This window comes from Aptenodytes patagonicus, chromosome 1, assembly GCF_965638725.1.
Source record: "Aptenodytes patagonicus chromosome 1, bAptPat1.pri.cur, whole genome shotgun sequence".
NCBI classification, from domain to species: Eukaryota; Metazoa; Chordata; class Aves; order Sphenisciformes; family Spheniscidae; genus Aptenodytes; species Aptenodytes patagonicus.
Window position 1 is genome coordinate 11,558,731 of NC_134949.1, and position 22,005 is coordinate 11,580,735.

Genomic DNA, 22,005 nt, shown 5'->3' on the forward strand with positions numbered 1-22,005 from the left:
AGGTGGGGGGAAAAGGGGAGAGTGGGAAATGGCATCTCCAGATGATGCAAGATGTTAAATTTCTTAAGTTAAAAATAAAGATACATGTCTTGGAAGAGCAGAACTGACTTCACTTAGCCTGTCTGTATAGCTACATGCCTATGATCAATTGATTAAATAAACTGCTGTTTCAGACGTCTGGAGTCTGTCAGACACTTGACTGTAGGCATCGCATGCTCAAAGCCATTACTGTACAGGCCAACAATAGCATAACAGTTTAAAACCAAGCATTTCCTTCTGAACTCATTGCACATATCAGTGCGTGACTAATTAATAGAGCAGAATGAAAAACTATGTAGTGCTGATGGGACTAGTGAGAACTCTTTTTTTTCTCTGCTTTTATCATTTCACCTTTAATTTAGTACAGTTTTCCATGCACAGAAGGCTGTTTTTGCATGTGCAAAATGGAAATTTTAGAAAGCACATCTGTTTTTCTCTAGAAGCTACAAAGCCTGACAGTAAGAGTCATATCCAACAATCATAAGAACTGGGCTTGTTTTGCTCTTTTGTCTCCAGCATTCCACATAATATCACAAAAAAGATGGTTTCATTGATGAGGCAGAATGTTGCCCTTTTCCCTGAAATGGAGGTTAAAAAATAATTAATTTTCTTGCTTGGCACACTTGATACTTTGGTCTTTGATAATGACTCTCTTAGTCACCCAAATATATTCTAATGTCAAAATGAATGCAAACAGAAGGAAATGTAATCACTATGTGAATTAATTCTAGACTAAAAAGTAGTTTAATATATATGAAAATCAAGTGTAATCCTGGAGCTAGTTTAATAGTGCAGTAATGGACATTTTGAATTGGTAAATAGTAGTATAATATAGTAAATATGGATTAACATCAAGCTGCATATTAATCTAGAAGTAAAACAACAAAAAAAAACCCAAGATCATATTAGAAACTTCATACTTATGTTTTAACATTGTTTAGAGAGCTTATTACTGAAACAATAGATAAGATTTCTGTGATTAAATTAGGCAAAACAGAAGAGGGGGAAAAGAGATAGGCGATAATGGATATGAAAACTTCCTGCTGTAGCTGAGCATTTCAGGTTGGTGGAGTCTCCAATTCACTATTGCCAAACGGCTGCTCAGTGACCTGTGTAGCATCCCCATTCCCCTGTGATTTACATTAATTGTTAAAGGGAATATAAAGAGTTGCTGCCCTTAGTCAAATAACTAATACGTTGGCATCTACATCACAGAAGCCTTTCTTTGGAATTTTTGTCAGCTACCTTTTTCTCTTGAAACAGAAATGTTTTAAGTTTGGGTGTTTTTTTTTCCTTGCAATTGTGTCTTTCAGCCTTTTATTAAAGATTAGAAGTTTGTTATAGGAGGCTAGGAACAAGTTGTTTGTTTGGTATACAATAGTATGCGAGTCGATGTGCTGTGGATCGATGTCTCTGCCATTACTGACTGCAGTTTTTAAGGAACGGACTTGGACCCAAGAGTCCCTTCTTGCTCAGCACACTGTGCTCTTCGGTATTGCTGGGAACAAAGAAGTGAAGAGGTGCACCGAGATGGGCAAATTTTCTAAAGATACTCAGGCTGTTTGTATTTCAAGCTGTAGTCCAGGTTGCTTCTGCTTTGCCAAATGTATTTCCTATTTATAAATCACACAAAATATAAACAAAGCCCCATACCAAGATTCCTAAACAGCAAAAAATTTCCAAGAGATTTCAGGCAAGAGATATGGATAAATCACCTATCACTATGGAATTGGAGCTCTACACATAATCCAAGAGATGGTATTGAAGAAAATAAGTATGATTTAGGGGACTTTTGGAGGTCTGATAGCTCAGTAAAGAGCAAATTATTTATACTATCACCAAATGACAGCTGTCATAAGAGTTTTTTATTTAATATGTATTGTTGTTCTAGTAGCTTTATTATAATGTCCTAGGCTAGTATAAGTATCACCATGTATTCAGCAAATAAAGGATAAATAACTTCAAAAACACAGAATTAATCTCCACAGATGTTATTGCAGAGATCAGTCAACCTCTCCAAAGCATAACTGAGCTAGAGGGAAAAATTATTTCTTTCAGTGTCTTGAATTTATAACAGGAGTCTTGAAAATAACTGGGTACCAATGAAAAAGTTGTCTAAAAAGATGGTGAAATTCTGAGTAGGAAAGCTAAACTGCTGATGGGACAGCAAAAGTGCCCAGCAGTGCTGAGCATTGTTAATGCTGGAAATGGCCAAGCATAAATTCACTTTATGTCTGATGGTTTCAAAATGAGAAGTGACACACAAATCTACATTACAGGAACAAATCTTCAAGATTGACTCCAAGTGTGAATCAGGAAAGGGACGCTGTTCTTTCAACCCTAATGTGAACACGGTGTCTGTTATGATCAGTAAGTAAAAATACTCCAAGTTGCTAAGGTCTAAACCCATATGATCATGCGTGGTGTGGATTGATGGGATGCCTGAAATGGGCTGGACACCAAATTCAGCCTCCAAGGAGCAGCACCTTGTGTCTGGCTGATAGGCACAAGGCTTGGGTCCATCCTTGTTTCAGGGTTTACATGAAGCTAAAGGTGGGTGTACAAATGAAATGCAGAAATAAGCTGTTGAAAAGGAGAGAGAGAGAAACAGAAAACAAAAGATTGTTCCTTTTCCAGCTTGCACATTTTTTCCCAGGGTTAGTTTCAACTTTGCATTACCCTGTCTAGCATTTTATGTTTGAACAGTTTCTGACCTTGTTCATCCTAGACAGCACTTGTGTCTCATTTAATTATTTGTAAAATCTCAGAGTAGCCAGGGAAAGAAAGCTTGAAGACTTTAGTTACTTTGAATTTCATTTTTGTTGTCATCTCTGCTGTAGAGCCCACCAGCTATTGCAAGGCTCTTCATTCTTCAGTTGGCTTTATACCCAACCAATTCTGCAATTTTCTTCCATTTGAACGGCCAGAAAGTGATACAACTGACACACCTCAAATATTCTTGTGAATTGGTGGTGACTGTACTCAGTGACTGTGAGATATACCCCATACAAAGAATTACTGCAGTGCCTATTACACACCTAACTGAAAACTCAAAGGGGGCATATGCTTTGTGCAACCTAAGTCACCAATAAAAGAACTTTTTTTTTCCCCCCAACCAGGAGACATGTTATACATACTTAGTGTAACCCAAGCTTTCACATTTGCAGCATGTTCACATACTTCTAGTGCCAAAGCATTGATTTTTCAACATGTGCCTACTCCTTGCTATATTTTTGGCTGTGAAGGGAACAGGCTTTCTTAGCAAATAAATCTTAGTGCACACAGGTACTGCGTGTTTCACCCAAGGTTTACAAGGGAACAATGTGTGGTGTTTCTGCCATTCAGCTTCCACTGAAATCAATGGCAATTACATATTGTGCCAGATACTTCCTTTGAAGTTTGAGTCTCATGGAGCTTAAGGGAAGTATCATATAGTCTATCCTACGTGGTCTATTCAAATTATAAATTACCTTTTTTTTTTTTATTCCTCATTGCAAATATATTTAGTACAAAGGACAAGTAATTTCATTCACAGAGGTATGAACTGAAGCACTTTTCAAAGACAGGTAAATGCTACTTAGATACCTCTCTGAACCTTGGCTGCATGTATATCTTTATCTCATCAGTGATCTATGGTCAGTGTTTACAGACACTCACTGTGTAAAGAAAATGTTTGTTCAAAGTGGATGATGGATTAATCCACTGCTACTCATTGCTGTTCTGGTATTATTAAGTGAATCAACTGTCATTAAAAAATAAAGTTTCCTCTCCTTGTTCCTTCTGGATTTTATGAAACACCATTAAAGTACATTGTTTCTGAATTACTGTATATACAGTAAGCTGGTTTTCTTCCCTACAATAGATCTATGGCAGCTTTGTTCATCTTAGTAGACTTTACATTATCTTCCTTGATCTCTCAGTTATGTGACTGAAGAGACCTTCCCTAGTGTTTGACTTATCTTTCATGACATAATTCATCTACAAAGTTTAAATTATTCTGCAAAGGTCACATTCTTTTTCAAAAGAGTCCCACAGATGATTGGGTTTTATATTTTCTCCCCGTTACTACAAAGTCCAGTCACTTCAAAAACATTAAGCTTGAATGAATTTAGCCTCAATATCCGTGCCAGAAAAGGGAAGATTTTGTAAGTCACAGCTTGAGTTATAATGAGGGGACCGAGCCCATGTATTGGACTCTCCTTTGAGCATTCTTCTGCAGGAGGAATTCCTTCCCCTCACTTCAGAAGGTGGGAAATACTGCCAGACCGGCTAACTCGTCCACAACAAAAGAACCATTTTTAAATATAGATGCGATTTCTTGACAATGTTGGGCATCACCAGCCTAGAATACAGCAGGAAAGCTGATTCACCCTTCAGAGGAAAGTGATGCTATAAAAACAAATTTGAACTTGGTACAATTTGCTATTGTACAAGGACAATTTTGCATCAAAGCAATGAAAAATGTGCTTTGAAGAAGCTTGGCATAATTAACGTGCAGGATGCATGTCTCTCTCCTCATCAAGACTCTGAGATATTTATAAATCAGACATACCTCATCAATTCAGTAATTCCCCCCAGTAACAAAGAGAAGTAGTGTAAACTAGTTGTGCTGTCCAGACCAAGTGCTGCGCGGTTTCAGAGTTTAACCAAAAGGAAGTGGAGCTAACAGATATCACCTGATATATGATTAGCAAGCAGACACTAGGAATGCTTAAGACATAACTAATAGCATTGTTAAAATTACATAGTGTAGTTCTATTGTTAAAGTGTGTGCGTATGTGTATATGCGTAGGACTGTACATAACATTTAGTGAGAACCATAGGCCCGATCTCTTTCAGCCAATTTATTTCATAACAAGAATAAAGCTCTGACGGATTGAGGCAATGAGGCAAATATACAAAATCAGTTATAAATCAGTATAGATCTAACATCATTCTGTCAATACATGCTCAGGAAGTAAATGCTTCACAAACATGCAGCAAATGCATTGTTTAAATCCCCTGCGTATGAATCTTGTCATCACTGGGAGAGATGAGAGCAGAAGAGTGGCTGCTGGCTGGTCTGCAGGCATTCAGTTCAGGCTCTAGCCAGCAGCAGAAAAACAAAATCTCCAGAGTTTTAATTCTCTCATGAGTCAACAGTCTTCCATATTGATGCGCACACACACACAGAGCATAAAAATAGCCTCAAGCGCTTCTGAACCTGTGACTCTTGCCAGCTTGACCACACTCTCTGGGTAGTCCAGGAATTCAGACAAAAACATCAATCAAAGGACCCAGCTGTACTGGAATGTATTCAGCCACCACTCCCACTCTGAGAGTTAGAGTTTATTTTAGCTACTGTTTTCTACTCTGGGGTTTCATTGTCATTAGTCAGTGGAAATTGCTTGGTTATTCACGGAGTAGAAAATGATAGTATATGTAATTAGAATTATAATTATATATACGTATATTTATGCGCACACACAGACTCACACAAACACACATCTACATCCTGACTGATGGACTGAGTTTTCAGCCCTACACAAGGAGCAGAAGTTCATAGTTCTGTTAGTGTAAAAGTTGCGTGTCTAATTCTGTTCAAGCATAATGACCCTATACTGAGAATCAAGTACATAAAAGGGGACAATTGTTGTTCCGTATTACTCTGTGTAAAGTTCAATAATATGATTGTCTGGCCTCTGCAATACTGAAGTCAGCTTAAGGCTGCCTGGGGCAGCCTTGAAAATGCTGTTGGTAAAAATTGGCACTGATCCATTGACTGCAATAGATGTTGTGCCAGTTTACACCAGCAATAAATTCAGCCCAGTCATTTTGTCTACTCCCATAACAAAAACAGCTTTTTGAAGTACATACTTAAAAAATTGAATGTGATTCTTTTTGATAACACTAGCCTGATTTTCCAGTGATTCCTAGCAGTGAAAATTGAGCAACTAAACTTCATACCAAAGAAAAGTACACCACATATGCAGTTCTGCTGTTGCATTTAAATTATGCAGTTCCCTAAAGTCTTTAAGAAAAATCTGATGATTCTCATGCATTCTAGATTGTGTCTTTGTAAATCAGAGGGAAACCCCATTCCCATGACCCAGTATTTGTCTGTATAGATTCCTGTGTAAATGAAGAGCTGACGAGTTTAAAAGAAAAATAGATCAGTAAACATGGATTTCCCAAAAGCCATAACAATGCATTTGCTTTTTCCCCTCCGTTTCAATTCTTTGCAGATGAAGAGCTTTTTTCAGGAATGTATATTGATTTCATGGGGACGGATGCGGCCATTTTTCGGAGCCTGACCCGGAGGAATGCAGTGCGAACTGACCAGCACAACTCCAAGTGGCTGAGTGGTGAGATGCCTTTGTTTTACCAGAGCTTTTAATGGGTTTCACAGAGATTCTGCTTTGTTTTGTTTAAAATAAAGAGCTTGTCTTTTAAAGAGCTTTTCTCTGAATTTAATTTATGAAGTTGAAGCATGAAGAAATATGTGTAAATATATATTGTAGACAATGCACAGATGTAAAGGGTTCGCTGCATGAGCCAACCTCTTAGGCCACCCCACCTGATGGCCTTTTTTGCATTAAGACTGAACCAAACTGTTCACGTGAAAGTGTATGAAAAGCTTTCAAATGGCAAGTGGTCAGACAATCTGACTTCTAGGGAAGTGCCTTCTCCACCTCTAATGCATCAGACATTGCCTTGAATTAGAGTGCTTGATTCTAAGTTTATTTCTAATGAATTACCAACTTCAGTTAATTCAGGCTGATCCACCTCTGTACAGAAGACTCACCACCACTTGCATTCAAAATGTGTGCAGAGGAGAGTCCCATTTTTAGATAAATCAGTGGCAATTATTGTCATTTATTTCAGTGGTAAGAAATTGATTATCAAAACACAGTAGGAAAACTAATTTCTGAGTGCAAACACTTAACTTTTGGCTTCACTGAAATCAGTGTGAAAATTGTCCCTGACTTCACTGATAAGAAGACTCCTTCCAATTAAACTATTTTCAATTAAAATGGTGGTCAACCCTCTGAGCAGAGATAGGTGTCAAAGGTTATAGAGCAACTGACATAGCAGTTCCGATTTAAAAAAGCCCCCAGGTATGTTGAAGTAAAGTTACTGTGTTTTTGTCTTGACTCTTTTTAGGGTGACTTGTTATTCCTGTGTGGCTGTGACTACAGTGAAATCACAGGCTTGCAATCAGAACAAATTCAATTCACTATGAATGGGAAACTATGTCTGCTCTCTAAATTTTTCTTCTTTTGCTATACATTCTTACACTTATCTGCACACCTTGAAGTGTGCACCCTAAAGTGAATTAGGGAAGAAGAACCATTAAAATGTCTAATTTCTGGAAAATCTACCTGTTACATACGCTCAGAACAGGTACTTGACAAGCACAATTTATTTCCACGTTCTTTTAGAGCCAGAGTCATGACATTTGCTATATTAATGGGCTTGTGTGACTAGAAAAATGCTGCAGTCTAAAGTGAGTTTTCTGTCAGAGATCCAACCTTTGTATCGGATTGTTTCAAGATTTGTGCTGTATTTCAACCAATCAAGCAATCTTGCATGATCACTGAAAAGATACAGCCTTCATGCAGGAAGAGGGTCCTCTTCTTCCTTCAGACAAAGGAGAAGGCCTTCTGAGGACTCTCCGATGTCCATTATATGCTTGCTGTTAAGGATATAAATTATTTTGCTCTCTCACTAATGCTCCTTTGCAATGTTTTGCATGTACACTTGGTTACGTTTATCAGCCTCTGATATGAAGTCAAATGCTGTCTAAGCATTTGCGTATCCTGCTTTCCTTTGCCGTGTTCCACAAGTTATTTTCCTCTCTTATTTACGTACCTTATTTGTTCTTTTCCTAATGAGTCTTTCAACAGCATACTTTTAGGTTTTGCCTCAATGAGTCTTTCCTTAAGTGCCCCTGATAACACGCTGATTCTTCCCTCTTCTTCCTCCAAGTCTTTGAATCTCTGCAGTAATCTAATACTACTGCTTCTGCATTTTAATCACTTTTCTAAAAATCTGCTGTGGGATAAAATGTGAGGACACAGAAACTTAAGGCTGCCAGCCGTAAGACATTTACTGGTGATATCTGGTATATACAGACATGAGGCTAGAGCATATAGCTTAACCTGCCACAGCAGTACTTCTATATGCATTATATAGCATTTCCTTGAAGCAGTCAGTAACTGTCAAGTCATTAATTGTTTATGCTGATACATCTTTTGGTTTCATCTTTTTGGTATACTGTTTCATTTCAGAGCCTATTTTTGTGGATGCTCATGTTATCCCAGATGGCACGGACCCCAACGATGCCAAAATCTACTTCTTCTTCAAAGAGAGACTCACAGACAACAGCGGCAGCACAAAGCAAATTCATTCAATGATTGCAAGAATATGCCCAGTAAGAACTATTTTGTTTGCCAGGTTGTTGGAACAAGCTGCTAGTGTGACATGATAAGCTAAAAGACTAAATGATTGAAAAGCCTTTATATGTTCGATTTATATTCGAAACAAATTTCCTGTTTCAGTTTCCACATTCATAATTAAGAAGAGCTGTTACTGAACACACAGCTAGGGTCTGAACATGTTATATATATCTGGCTATACTTATAATGATATGGAAATTTAGAGATTCAGGGATTTGTGTATTTCTCTGACTGAGTCAGAATAGTTACCAGTGTTGAATTTCCAAACTTGCTATCCTTTGCACAAATTAGGTACATTCTTTGCTTAGAAGAACTGAATTATAAGATAGTGAAGTCTTTCTCTCTCTCACACACACACACACACAAACTCAAAATCTTTGAAACACATTGGAAATATCAGAGCCAAGCTTTTAAATGGGTTGATTTAACCTTTAAATATTGTTTTCATTTTTACAATATCTGTCCTTTCTGAGTTCTTGCATTGATGTATGTGTGAGCCTAACTTTAAAAATGTGCACAGGAAAATTAAATTCAGGAGTTACGGCTGCTCCTATGCAGTAATTAATTTACGATCACAGCACTCCTCATTGTCTCTATTTCCTTTTTCGTATCTGTAATCAACTGTAGATGAAAAATTATTGAAGCAGCTATTAATATCTCTGGTGAAACGGATTTTTTTTAATGAGAGAAAAATTATAAATGCACAGTTACTGTTAGCCTTTTCATTCCTTCTTTTGGAAAAGCTCAGGAAGATAATTGTGAGCATTTGTGTATTCCCTGTCTTTAATCTGGGTCTTCTTTAGAATTTGGTTCTTTGTGACATTGCTGTGCATGGGTGTGAGGGCGTGTTTGGGATTGTGTTAAACTCCTTCCCTAGCAATATAATGAGGCATGTGATCTCTTTAATAATCTCCATCTTCTATATTTTTGTGAGGGTGCCCAAAGGCCTTTTTGGGTATTTTACAAGAAGACATTTCACACAATTATAGCTGTATTTGTTATTGTTACTGTTATAATGAAGCCCAGATGATTTCTGAAAGGCCTCAGCCTGTTTAGACTTACACTGAAGTCAGTGGCAGAATCCCAAAGCCAATGAAAATAAATCTGAGCCGGTCATATTTGTATACTTGTGTACCATCATATTCATATATCAACACCTTTGAGACTGGCCAAATATATTAGTACAATGGTGCCAAGAAAGACCCACCCAAAAGACCCCTTATGGGTCACCCAAAAAGTCGGATTACCAGCTCCAGGAGCACCAGTGAAACATGCACAGCATTTCATCGAAATCACATTTGCCTAGCTTCTACATTTCCTTGTTCCCTTTCCTTGGGTGACATTGTGCTATGCAGTTTGGAAGATACTGCTCTTATCTAAGACGTTCACCAGCAGAATGAGGCAGGAGCTATCACCTCTGTGCTGCACCATCTGGTTTAGCAGTTACCGTTTCCACCTTGCACCAGAGAGAGATGGAAAGATCCTTGAGCGAGCTGTGACCAAGCCAGCTCCGGACCAAGCTAGCAGGACTTGCAACAGTGCAAAACTAGCTTGACCCATGCTAGCCATCATTTCTGAATTCAATTCAGAGCATCCATCTCATGGGCCAGCATGGCTTACTAGGTCAGATGCAGCTATACTGCTGTCAGGACTAGAAGAAACATCCCTCCATAGGACTCTTAGACCTTTTAGAGGTAGCATGGACTTCTCCACACTAGGTGTCAGTGAGCGACACACCTCCACAGGCCTTTCCAATCATACCTACACATACTGCTGCTGCACAAAATCTACTGCCCAACCCTCCCAAGCCTGCTAGCCCAGCACAGAGAGTCTGCTCAGAAAACTAATTCCTGTTTTTCCTGTATCTGGAGTGTTTAGATGAGGGGATTTGGTTTAGGCTCATCTATTTTTTTATATTGAATATAGCAGCATAATTGTCTAGAGGATGAGTCAAATTAACCTGAGGAAAATGTGGGAAATACCAGTAAAATGTTAGCTGTGTTGTATTTTTTTTCTGAAAATAATATTCCTTTCCAGAATGACACAGGTGGTCAGCGTAGTCTCGTGAACAAGTGGACAACATTCTTGAAAGCAAGACTTGTGTGCTCAGTAATGGATGAAGATGGAACAGAAACATACTTTGATGAATTAGGTATGGCAAGAAAAATCCCTTAAAAGTTTCATCTAAATCCTGCACCCTGTGCATATTTAATTATTGATGTTCGTTCAGCTCCTTAGTCAAGTTGTTGACAGTGAAATCTTGGCCCTGTAGAAATTCATGACAAAATTCCCCTTGCAGTTTTATGACAGGAAATGAAAACACTCTTCATAAATCTCTCTGGGTAATTATCATTATCTTTAAAATAAAGGTAATTAATCTTGACTATGTAAAGGAATTATATATGTAAAGAATTAATATTTGGAAGGGAACAAGTGAAGTCTATTGTTATTTTGCTCCTAGTTAGGATTATGATAGAGGTTTTTTAACCTACATCTCTTTGAAACTGCTTCTTATACCACTGTGTAACACATAGCTCTTCCGCAATGCAGTTTTTCTTTTTTGATCATTGGGTAAAGGCCTCAATTTGATAGTTCCAGATAATACTAATAAATCCTGTTACTGGCACCAGCGATAATAGTATGAATAAATACGATTTCTCAGGATTCATTCAGGCACTTAGATTTTCAGTTCAACATATGAAACTGCAAATATTCAGTGAATAATCTATACAGCAGTCACAAGAGGTTTCCTTTCAATAAGGAATTAATAGATGCTTATCTTGATAGTTAAGTGCTAAACAATGTTATCAGAAACTTTCAAATTCTATATTGTCCACAGCTGTGACGTGCAAAGTCATAGTTCTAAATTCAGGTATTGGAAGATTTGGTATGTGTATTAGTATAAATATAAATATAAATAAATATAATTATAAATATAAATAATATAAATAGCTAACAGGCCCCACACTGGGGCTGCATCTGATTCTGACCTTCTCTCCATTGTAATCTCTCTCTCTTTTCTTGGTCATTATTGCTGATTTCCATCATAGCAAATGGAGTTCAGAGTCTTTTTGACTTGGTATTGTAACAAATATTCGATGTACTTATATTGGTTCAAGGTTTCAATGGAACTTGATGGGCCTAGAAGCAGATCCTAACTTGCTCTAACTCAGCATGTGCAAGGTGCTTGGAGGACTGACTTTCAGGAGTTCCCAGTGCCTAAGCACTGCCACAGCAACTAATCTTTCAGAGCTGTGATTTACCAGCACGCTCCTTTTCAACAAAGCAGTAGGATAACCGCTTTTAGTTTTCTGTATGACAAAACGTAGGACCATACAGAATAGGAGACAATGTTCTCAGTCTGGGCTCCCAGCGCAATCCTCTGGCAAAGAGGAACAATACAACCACAGCTGGAAATGCAGAAAACTCAGAGAGAGCAAGCACATGCTTCTGTTTTCGTGTATAATGCAGAAGAGCGTAACACTTCCAGTTCTGCACGGTGAAGTCTTTTGCTTTTGACATATTTAAAAGAATATTTTAAAAATTCAGAGGGTTAAATGAAGGAGCTACATAAATTAATGGAAAGCTAAAGAACATATTCTATGATAAAAAGCTCAAACAGTTCAGTCTTTTTGTGTGTTGTAAAATACATTTAGGAGGTAGCTTGATTATAGTTATTACAAACATTTGTAAGGAGAAACTGTCAGAGACTAAAGTATTTTTCACTGAAGTGTGAAAAAAAATCAACAGATCAGAGGTAAAGGTGGGCAAATTCAGCTTTGCATAGTGCAGTCAATAAATCTCTACACAACAGAAGCTGGGAGGTTTACATCTCTCGGTGTCTTCACTGCAAAACTGTGTGTCATTCATATCATGTTGAAAATGAGCTAGTGAGGGCATCTAGGGTGTGTGCTGGATGATAAAACACCTAATTGCCCTGCTTTGAATTACATCTGTCTATGGGAACTGTCTTTGTCTTTGACCTACTGCAACTTAAATGTTTGCCTACTGTTAAACAACTTGCTGAAACGAGATCCAGCTGAGAGAAATGTGGGACATGGATCCTGAACATATTTGAAAATCTTTGCCTTCTGTCTTCATAAGGCTAGATGGCGTGGAGTTAATTTCCAAATCTGTTTCTGAATGTTCAAATGCTGGATTTATGCATATGGTCCATTCATACGGTAAGTCTGCTTTTTCCCATTCAAGTCTGAGACAAAACTACTGTTGACTTCAGCAGGAAAAAAAGTCATAAATTAAACCGGAAAATAAAGTTTTTATTAGTATTCAAAATGTTTTTTCTTTTTCCTTTTCTTTCTTACAGAGGATGTGTTTCTTTTAGAGACAGATAACCCCAGAACAACACTTGTGTATGGAATTTTTACAACATCAAGGTAAATGGGGAGATTTGAAAAAAATCACCTTCCTGAACTGCACAATTTTCTATATGAAAACTAAAAGTGATGGTTTGTGGTCAAGGCTGTTCAGTGCAATTTTGTACATCTCCTGTGGCCATCGTTTGCATGCAGGAGTAACAGTCTCAGTATCATTACTGTTGGTATCCATGTGAGAGCTATGCTGCTTGGAGCACACTGCTCCCTGACATACTGTCAGCTGGCACTGGGAAAACATTTCTGCGGAGGGCCGCTTGCTACTGTTCGGCAGCAGAAAGCTAAACGACTTCAATGCAGTGAACTCGTGGCATCTGAGAGCACTTAACACCTCCTGAAGGACATCCAGCACCCCAAAGGATCAAACTGGGAATTCTTACACGAATTCATACAAATAATTTCCAGTCTCTCAGCTGGCAGATGATCACACAGATGGCAAATAACCCATGTCAGCTTCAGCTGGCTACGGAAAGACAAGCTTACATGGCATTTGGTCACCTCCTTGCAGCCTTAAGCACCCCGTTATCAGTCAGTAGTATTCACTTACTGTACAGTTTAGAAAGCATTCAGCGGGCTCCCAAGGGCAGTGGAAGTACTACATATGGCTTACTATGCTGAAACTCTCCACAAAGATAGACCGACAGGTGGACCAACAGATTCTGCCATCTTTATCTTTATTTTTTTCACTTTTCTCTTGCCCTCATCACATAGTGCTAGTATACAGAATAGAAATAGTTACTGCTTACTGATTTCTGATATGCTATCCTGTATTATTTAGCTGTTATTACTTAACTTCAAAGAGGTTTTTTGCTTATTTTTTTATTTCATTTAATTTATTTGATCAAATTAGCAAATTCTTTGATGGCAATTAATAGCAATTTGTAGTAAAAAAATACTTGCATGAAAAAATATTTTTTCCCGATACACTTTTCTGTCTTTTTTCATGTGGTCCAGGGATCTGCTTTCTCCAATGTGTGAACCAGCCAGGAAAACATGATTTTATGATATTTAATTGGGAAAAAAAGAATCCCATAACTTGTAAACTGGTGCTGTCTACATTTTATGATTCCTACAGCACAAAAAGAGAAAATGCTGAGGTTATGTTTAGCAGTAAAACCACACTTACGATTAGGTTGTGGATGCAACATGCCTGAACTGGAAACACTTTTACCTAATTCTCCTGGTATTCCTGCAGTGGAAATGAGATTTGAATCACAGGACCATATAAGGTGACAACAAAGAGAAAACGTCACTTTTTCCTGGCTCTCAAGCTGTTTTCTCTCGCTACTGAAGTTTTTACTCTCATGCATTTCTGTTATCATGAACCACATGGTCTATGCTTTCTTTCCCTTTGTTTGACTATAGATTGGATGTGTTACCTAGTTAAATACAGCAATCATAATGATTTTTACTCCTTAGAAGTTCCTTTATCTTCACCTCTGTAGACTTCCAACTCATAACAGTAGCAAGAGAGAAACATCCCACCAAATAATAACTATTAGTACTTTTATTTAAGCCATACAGAAGGAAACCAAGTAATATTGAAGCAAACTATTTTGGTGGCATAATCTGCTGTAAATCTAACATAAAACAACTGGAAAGATTAAATACATTTCTTAAAACCTATTAAATTTCCACAAATACCATAATCCATTTAAAAGGTTTGTCCTGCTAATCCATATATAGCTGAGAGCTATGTGGATTGCACTTTCCTTGTTTAGACACTGTGTTATGTCTTCAGTTTTTTTCTGGAATTTTTTTTTTCTTTTCCAATTGAAAACAGAGGGTTACTTGGGTTATCTTCATCCTACAGTTAACATCAGGCAGATTTCAGACTGTCTGGAGTTTCCATTTTGTTAAGATATATATCCCAAACCTTAAATGTAGTGAGAGAAAAAAAAAAGAGTTAATTCACTCCAATCAGCCTTAGCATCACTCTGGAAATTATTCCACTAGTGCCTTCCATCATCACGGTGTGATGGAGGACATTCAGGGCTTGTGCTGGCTGAGGAGACATCTGAGACCATTGCTGAACCCAGAGCAGTGGAAAAACATGCCCTTCTCATAGATGACCCCTTGGGTTCTCCTCAGGAAGCATCAAACCTCAACCCTTTTGAAGGGGTCTTTGTAAGAGTAGTTTTGTGGGTGGATTTGAGGACTGTATAGGAGTAATTCCTTTACAGCCACAACCTGTCCCCATTTTGCTTAGAAAAGCTGGCAACTGATTGTAATAATCTAACCAATTGTAATTGCGTTGGATGTTTTGATTAATATTTTAGCCATGTATTTTAGGAGGCTCATGGAGGTCTTGTGGTTAATACACTGGTAGGGAGTTCTGGAAACCTGTGCTGAGTTTGGCAGTACAAAGTTTATAAAACTCTTGTCTCACTGAAGTCAGCAATATTTTTGCCATTGATTTAACTGGGGCCAGATTATATTTCTTTTATATTCAGCATTAGGAAACTTTCTTATTCCACCAGTAGGGTAGTGCCTTCCTCCCTCTTTTTTCAGTTCACTGTCCAAAAAGGTGCTAGGTCTTAAGGAGTAATGGATTATATTGGGAAGCTAAATTAGTTGATTTTAAATGTATTAAATCCATGCTAAATAGAAGCATTAAATTGTATTAAATATATTCTTTTAGAGGTATCTTTCATTATTGCACCATGCAAAATGATGGAAAAGCTATACAAAAGTTGGTAGATTGCAATACTAACTTGTTCCCGCTGTCTTCCAGCTCCATATTTAAAGGCTCAGCCGTGTGTGTGTATCATCTATCTGACATCCAGACCGTGTTCAATGGGCCATTTGCACACAAGGAGGGCCCAAACCACCAGCTGATTCCATATCAGGGCAGAATTCCGTACCCGCGACCTGGCACCGTAAGTACAAAGATGTTTATGCAGGCTTGCCAATTACTTGTCTTTGTTTAATACATAAATAAATATTATTTAATCCAGGAGAATGGACTGTATGTGACTATGGCACTTAGTTACAGTTCAGAACAATTTTATTTGTTTCTCAGCTTGCCATACAAATCACATAGTATCTGGAAATCTAGAGAATTAAAAGTTGTGCAAAATGTTAATCGCTCTTGCTCTTTCTGCTCAAAAGGTGGTAAGAATTATTTCATTAGGTGGCAGTCATATTGTTTACATGCACATTTACATTTTGTGTGTATGTTTGAGCAAAAGATAGCTAAATAAATAAGTGTACAAAGACAGCGTTGTGAGTGTTCTACAGTCCGGATCCAAATGTCTGTAAGTCTGTCTTCAGTCTGTATGAATTTTCTGTAGTTCTCTGAAGTTTTGCAGCTCTACTGGGATTCTTGGGAGATGTAGTAGGAGAACAAGGCTTCTGGGACCTGTCATTTGATTAGGTCTAATACCCTGTCAGGTACTGAATCTTAGATGAGAGACCTAGATATAGATGAGTTTTCATGCCAATCAGTTCATAGTAGTCCTCCTTGTTAAGAATGCTTTTTGTATGCCTTGAAAATTTTTCAAGACTTTCTTTCCCTGTATCAAGGGTAGTAATAATCTTCCAATAAATTCTGTACACCATTAGAGCTAGCTCTGTTTCCAAGTTTTACAAAAATGTCCCATGAAAGATTTTAAACAGAATTGGGGGGGGGGGTTCACCTTTATGGTGTATAAAAATTGCTGTTGATGCAGTTTTGTCTGTATTTCTTTATTTACTTATTTGCACTAGTCTTAATTTAGATTGAGCAGAAGTACAAAGTCTAATATTTCCAGCTTTAATGAAGAATATATGAACTTTCTCTAGAATCTTCTCTGATTCCATATTTGCTAAATGAAGTGTGGTAGTGTGGACTTCCGCTGACTCCTATGAATTCTTGTTACTATTTCTTGAGTATCAGAATTAAATGTTATGCACAGAATCATAAATCATCTCTCAATGATGTCGTTAGATTTTTTTTTTTTAGGTGAACACTTTGTTGCTTTTCCATTTATCACAGGAAATTAAATTTTATTTTAATTTTGCAAGTCACTGCAAGAACCTTTAACCATATCACTGTTTCATTCATATTCATCTTTGTGCTGTAGATCTTGCTCTTTCTCTTCCTTTCTCTCTTGTACCCTAATGCACAGATACATGGAATAGCTCTCCCTGTTCACACAATTCTTCATGACATTTTAGTGCAGTTATTACTGGCTGTAAGCTTTAGGACTTCATGTTCCCAGATCTCTAGAACTAGCTAATCAATACCTGATATTCCACTAAGGTCTAATGCTAGCATTATTCTTTCTTTGCAATTAATTCATACAGCTCTAATCTCATGAGTTCACTGAGGCTTTAAGCTTAAACTTTACAAAAAAAGAACATAAATGGCCCATTTAAACAGGAAGTTTCACGCTCTTATGACTAGTCACATTTCAGAGTTTCTTGCTGCTTCAAAATATTGTATTTGTATGTGTTTCCCCAACCACTGCCATGTTTTTCTTGGTTCGCCTCATGGAGGCTTATGAGGTATTCCAGATGGGCCTAAAGAAACTGGGCAGCACAATGGAAAGGGAAAAAAACAATACAGATTTGGATTTAACATGGTGACAGAAATTATCTACATTTTTCAGATGTGCCGATGAGCTCTGAATTTGAAGATAAATTCTTAGATCATAGCTCACACAAAAAACAAAGCCAAAAGAGATTCTTTTAAGATGATCATTGCTGGTTTTCCGATCACTGGCTTTTCCGTGCTTCTCACAACTCAGCCACAACACAGTATCTTAAAGGCGTATTTTCTAAGCTGGGGCTTGTTTGGCTTAGCTTTTATTTTACTGCCAAAAAGTTCCACTTTTAAATGCATGCCATAAACACTATTTTTCACTTATTTCAAAGCATCTGTAAAAATCAGGACATGGGGATTTTTTTGCTGCTCAGAATTTGTGTTCAAAGGGTTAACTTTGAATAGCCACGCTTGCAGACTATGGGGCATGAGGCTCTTTCATCTGGAACATAGGTTTTTTGCAACTTCTGGGATGCTGGACTAGACAGGGATGCCTTTTTATATCACACGGAAAATCCTACTTGCCTAAAGAGATATTCATACTAAACCTCTGGACAGAAATGAATGTTAATTGTGTCGCAGTATATTGGATAAACAATGAAAAGGCTTTGGTATAGCTTCAGTAGGATTAAATAAAGCAATACGTCCATTTGGCCGTAATCAACTCCACAGTGTTTGGCTGCCCTTCACTAAATACCAATGGTTTCTTATTTCTCCACAAGCAAAACTTACTCATGGAAAAAGAAAGGAAAAAAAAAATTACATAACTGGCATCTTGCTACTAAATTCAGTGATGTCTGAAGATAGTTTCCATTTTTCAGAGTTTACAGAAATAGTTTTTGTACCTACAGCATCTTGGGGAATATGCTGTAAATTAAAGAATTCTGTTTCTCTCTGCAATCTAACTGCATGGTGATCAACTGTGAACATAATTATCGTGTAGCCAAGTCCTTGAATGAGGTGTGAAGGATACACATTCAATCCCTCCAGGAAAGGGAGAGCTTATAGGGTTCTTCAGTAACATCTTTTGCTTGTCATTGGTTTATAGAGGGGATAGCAAAAGAATTAATTGATTAAAGATGTTTGTTAAGGCTTTGCTCAGAACAACAATATAATGTTAGTTTTTAGGGTCATACTGGGGTGAACCATAGCACAGACATTTTTGCAGGAAGTCACAGACAAAGGTCTTATGATCTCCAAGTCAAGAATGGAAGGATAGAAAGTATCAGAGAAAGTCTTCTTTTAACTGAGCTGTTCAGGACAGGAAAGTTTAATTTGAACTGCTCGTGAAACAGAATCCCTCTGGAGAGGAACTGGGGTCTGGCAGACCACTACCGAGTAGAATAATCTTGCTAATAGCCTACAAATTTCTGAAGACAGTTCTTTTTTCTGCATTTGTTGCTGATCTTAGCAGATAGCTCCATACATTTCCTGGAAGACTGTGGATGGAAGTGCCACAGAGCGAAGAAGTAGAGCAAACAAGATAATCAGAATTCAATTTTGTGAGGGCTTAGAGGGCTAGCGTGTAGTGCCATTTCTGATGAGAACCAAACCAAAATCCTCAGGTTAAATAAGAGTCCAGAAGAATCAATTGTCAAGGATGTCAGATGGGAAAAGAGACCCATATCTGAGCTGAGTTCTGGTTCTTCTTCCTGAAGGTAACTGATGCCAGAGCAGTTTCTTTTAAAGAATTCCTACCAGAGCTGTTCTACTTCGTATAAATAATTAAATCCTAATTGAGCCAGAAGATGATTCTAAAGCCTGGGATTAGGCTGCAGTCCCCTCTCTACTTTGTTCCTGGTATTGCCCAATGAATAGTTTATTATGTGCACAAGATGGAACAGCTTTTAGCAGTGAGGGTAGAACGGGCACCCCTGCCTGGTGGTTAGAGGGAACCCCTGGGAGGTGAAGACCCAGATTCTAAAGTTTGCTCACATCAGGTAGGTTGGACACATGACTCATATATCCCCAGCGAGTTTCCTAGTCTCTCAGAGTATGATTCATTTTATGTAATTTTAGCCATCTAAAAGCAGGTCATCTAGTCTGAATTACTGACTACAGAGGAAACCTAGATGGCTAACTAAGAATAAATGCCTGACTTTGAGACAGTAGAAGTCAGGTGAGGTAAATCTCTCCCTAAGCTACTAGCTATTTTTGTCTGTGGTTTTGACCAGAAATTCCATCCTAGATGTAAGAATGGTCCTCATCAAAATAAACAAGTTTCCATGAAATGCTTCATATTGAACAAATCAACATTTTCCAACTGGAAAAATATTGTGTTGAAGTATTTCTGAATAGCTCCAACACTCCGAGGGGAGTTTCACAGCTCAGAAATCTGGTAAGGGGTAAAATGAAAGCTCAGGAGCATCAATGAGAAATGCAGTCACAGTGACTGAAAAAAAGTAATGTAAATTAACATAGGTACATCCAGAACATTGTACCAGTTACTGACATAGCTCCTGATTTCTTCCCACAGTCTTCTTTTAGTTTCAGTCTCAGTAAACACTTGAGATTTCTAAGATTGCTTTTATTTCCTCATGAGGCCCAGAATGCCTCTGGGTTCATTATTTGCATGGTTCTTCATTACATGTAAAGAAGCATCCAGAGTATTCATGGACCTCTGTTATTTCTCGGGCATAGGGGAAAGTGTAGACAAGATCTTGTGAATGGTCAATTTACATTCTCAGATGTAAATGAGTTGTCATGGGACCCCCTCATCAACTCCATATGATTGGTTTTTTCATATGAAGATGAGTCACAGGCCCTTTCGCCATCTCATAATCAACGTGATGACTAGAGGCATATTGATATTGACCAAATTACAGTTAATAGCAAATTTTACCTTTTGCCTTTGTACTAAATCTATAACAAACTAGCTGTGAAAGTTTGGTGTCTTCCCATAGCAATCGCTTGGATTTTTTTTTTTTTTCAACAGGCAGTTTGGAAGCATAAAGAATTTGAAAATAGGTCCAGAAGTATGGATCTTTGCCATCAAGCTGGCTTTTGAAAGTGCAAAAATACGTTTGTGTTTGCTTTATCTGAATTTATGGGAGTTCAAAGCATAGCTATTCAAGCACTTCATTCCCGTTACTGGAACATAATTACTTTCAGTGAGAGTCTGAAGTGCTCGTTTGGAAACTTACTTTGTCAACTATCTGTCAATATTTGTAAATGACTTGGAGATGAAAACTCTCTGAAAGATTGTTAAGCATTGCTGTGCATGTTTCTTACAGTGTCCAGGAGGAGCCTTCACACCTAATATGCGGACAACCAAAGAGTTTCCAGATGATGTTGTGACCTTCATCAGGAATCACCCTTTGATGTTTAATCCCATTTACCCAATACACAAGAGGCCATTGATCATCCGGATAGGAGCTGACTACAAGTATACAAAGATTGCTGTGGATCGAGTGAATGCTGCTGATGGAAGATACCATGTCTTGTTTCTTGGAACAGGTAAGACAAGCTTAGCAACAGTCGTTTTCCTCCATTGCATTATAATTTGCAATCAACTCCGATCTGTACAACTTATAGCTTTCAGAAATGTTTGTTTAAACATATTTGCTATCTACAAAAATGTCTATAGAAATCCATGTTATGCTCTTTTTACTTTCTGTGCATTTTTGTTTCCTATAGACGTTAATTATGTGCAAGAGATACAATGTATTGATATGAATTTTGAGACAGAAATCAACACTAGTGTATTTTGTATTTGATCTAAATTGTAATACTTCTCTTGAATATGGTTTGTCTGCAACTTGATTCCACATTAGAATTTGATGCTAACATGAGTAAAAATGCCAAAATCTGGCTTTGTATTATTTTGTATACTCTTATCATCATTATTTAATATATGCTGTGTAAGCTACTTCTGAAGAAAAACACAATCTGATCAGGACGTTACAAAGGCAGAAATAACAACTCCACAAAAAAGTAAAAATATGGAAGTATTTAGCAGAGAAAAAGAAACAAATCATTGGAGTCCTAGCAATAGTGGACACAGAGAATTTGATCCAAGTATTCTAAAATAATTTCTGTCTAATATAACCGACATTTTGGTTTTAGCTACATCAAATTTGAATCTGGTGTTATGCTTCTGAAGTCTGCAGGGAACAGGTCAAGTGATTCTTGTACAGATCAATTTTGATTTTTTAAAATATTCAGATATGAATCACACTCTTCTGTTTCAAGCAGACAAGTGGAGTGGTACTCTGGCTAGACTCTAGGATTCATTCACATCTGAAACTCCTGCTGGCTTAACAGGGCATTATAGGTTGGTAGGCACAAAGGCTAATCTTTTTTACTACAGATGGTTTCAGGTAGAACAAAGGAAGAGAACTCCAGGAGAACAAATATATCTCTGATCGTCAGAAAATAATTACAGACATGTCTTGCATTGCTTTTATGGTTCACATATTACTGGGGTCCTGGTTGTTTTCTGCTTGTAGAATAACTGTCTGCCAGCAAACTCACATGGGGCTGGGAATAACCATCCTGTTATAATAGATTTAGGAAGCTGGTGCTAAAAAATCTCACAAGAATGTCAGACTTCTATAGGGTCAGGATTAAAAGGATCTCTCGTCACTCTTAGAAAAACCTCCCCAGCTATCAA

The 22,005-nt window shown here is 37.6% G+C and overlaps 1 protein-coding gene across 2 annotated transcripts in view; it reads left to right on the forward strand.

Moving 5' to 3' along the window:
- Positions 1–22,005, forward strand: part of SEMA3C (semaphorin 3C) — a 126,162-nt gene that overhangs the window by 78,934 nt on the left and 25,223 nt on the right. For both annotated transcript variants that reach the window (XM_076360839.1, XM_076360917.1), the window contains 7 exons: positions 2,319–2,409; positions 6,264–6,383; positions 8,310–8,452; positions 10,515–10,629; positions 12,802–12,871; positions 15,603–15,747; positions 20,627–20,849. In XM_076360839.1, coding sequence (XP_076216954.1) covers positions 2,319–2,409; positions 6,264–6,383; positions 8,310–8,452; positions 10,515–10,629; positions 12,802–12,871; positions 15,603–15,747; positions 20,627–20,849 — 907 coding nt within the window. The remainder of the gene's footprint in view (positions 1–2,318; positions 2,410–6,263; positions 6,384–8,309; positions 8,453–10,514; positions 10,630–12,801; positions 12,872–15,602; positions 15,748–20,626; positions 20,850–22,005) is intronic.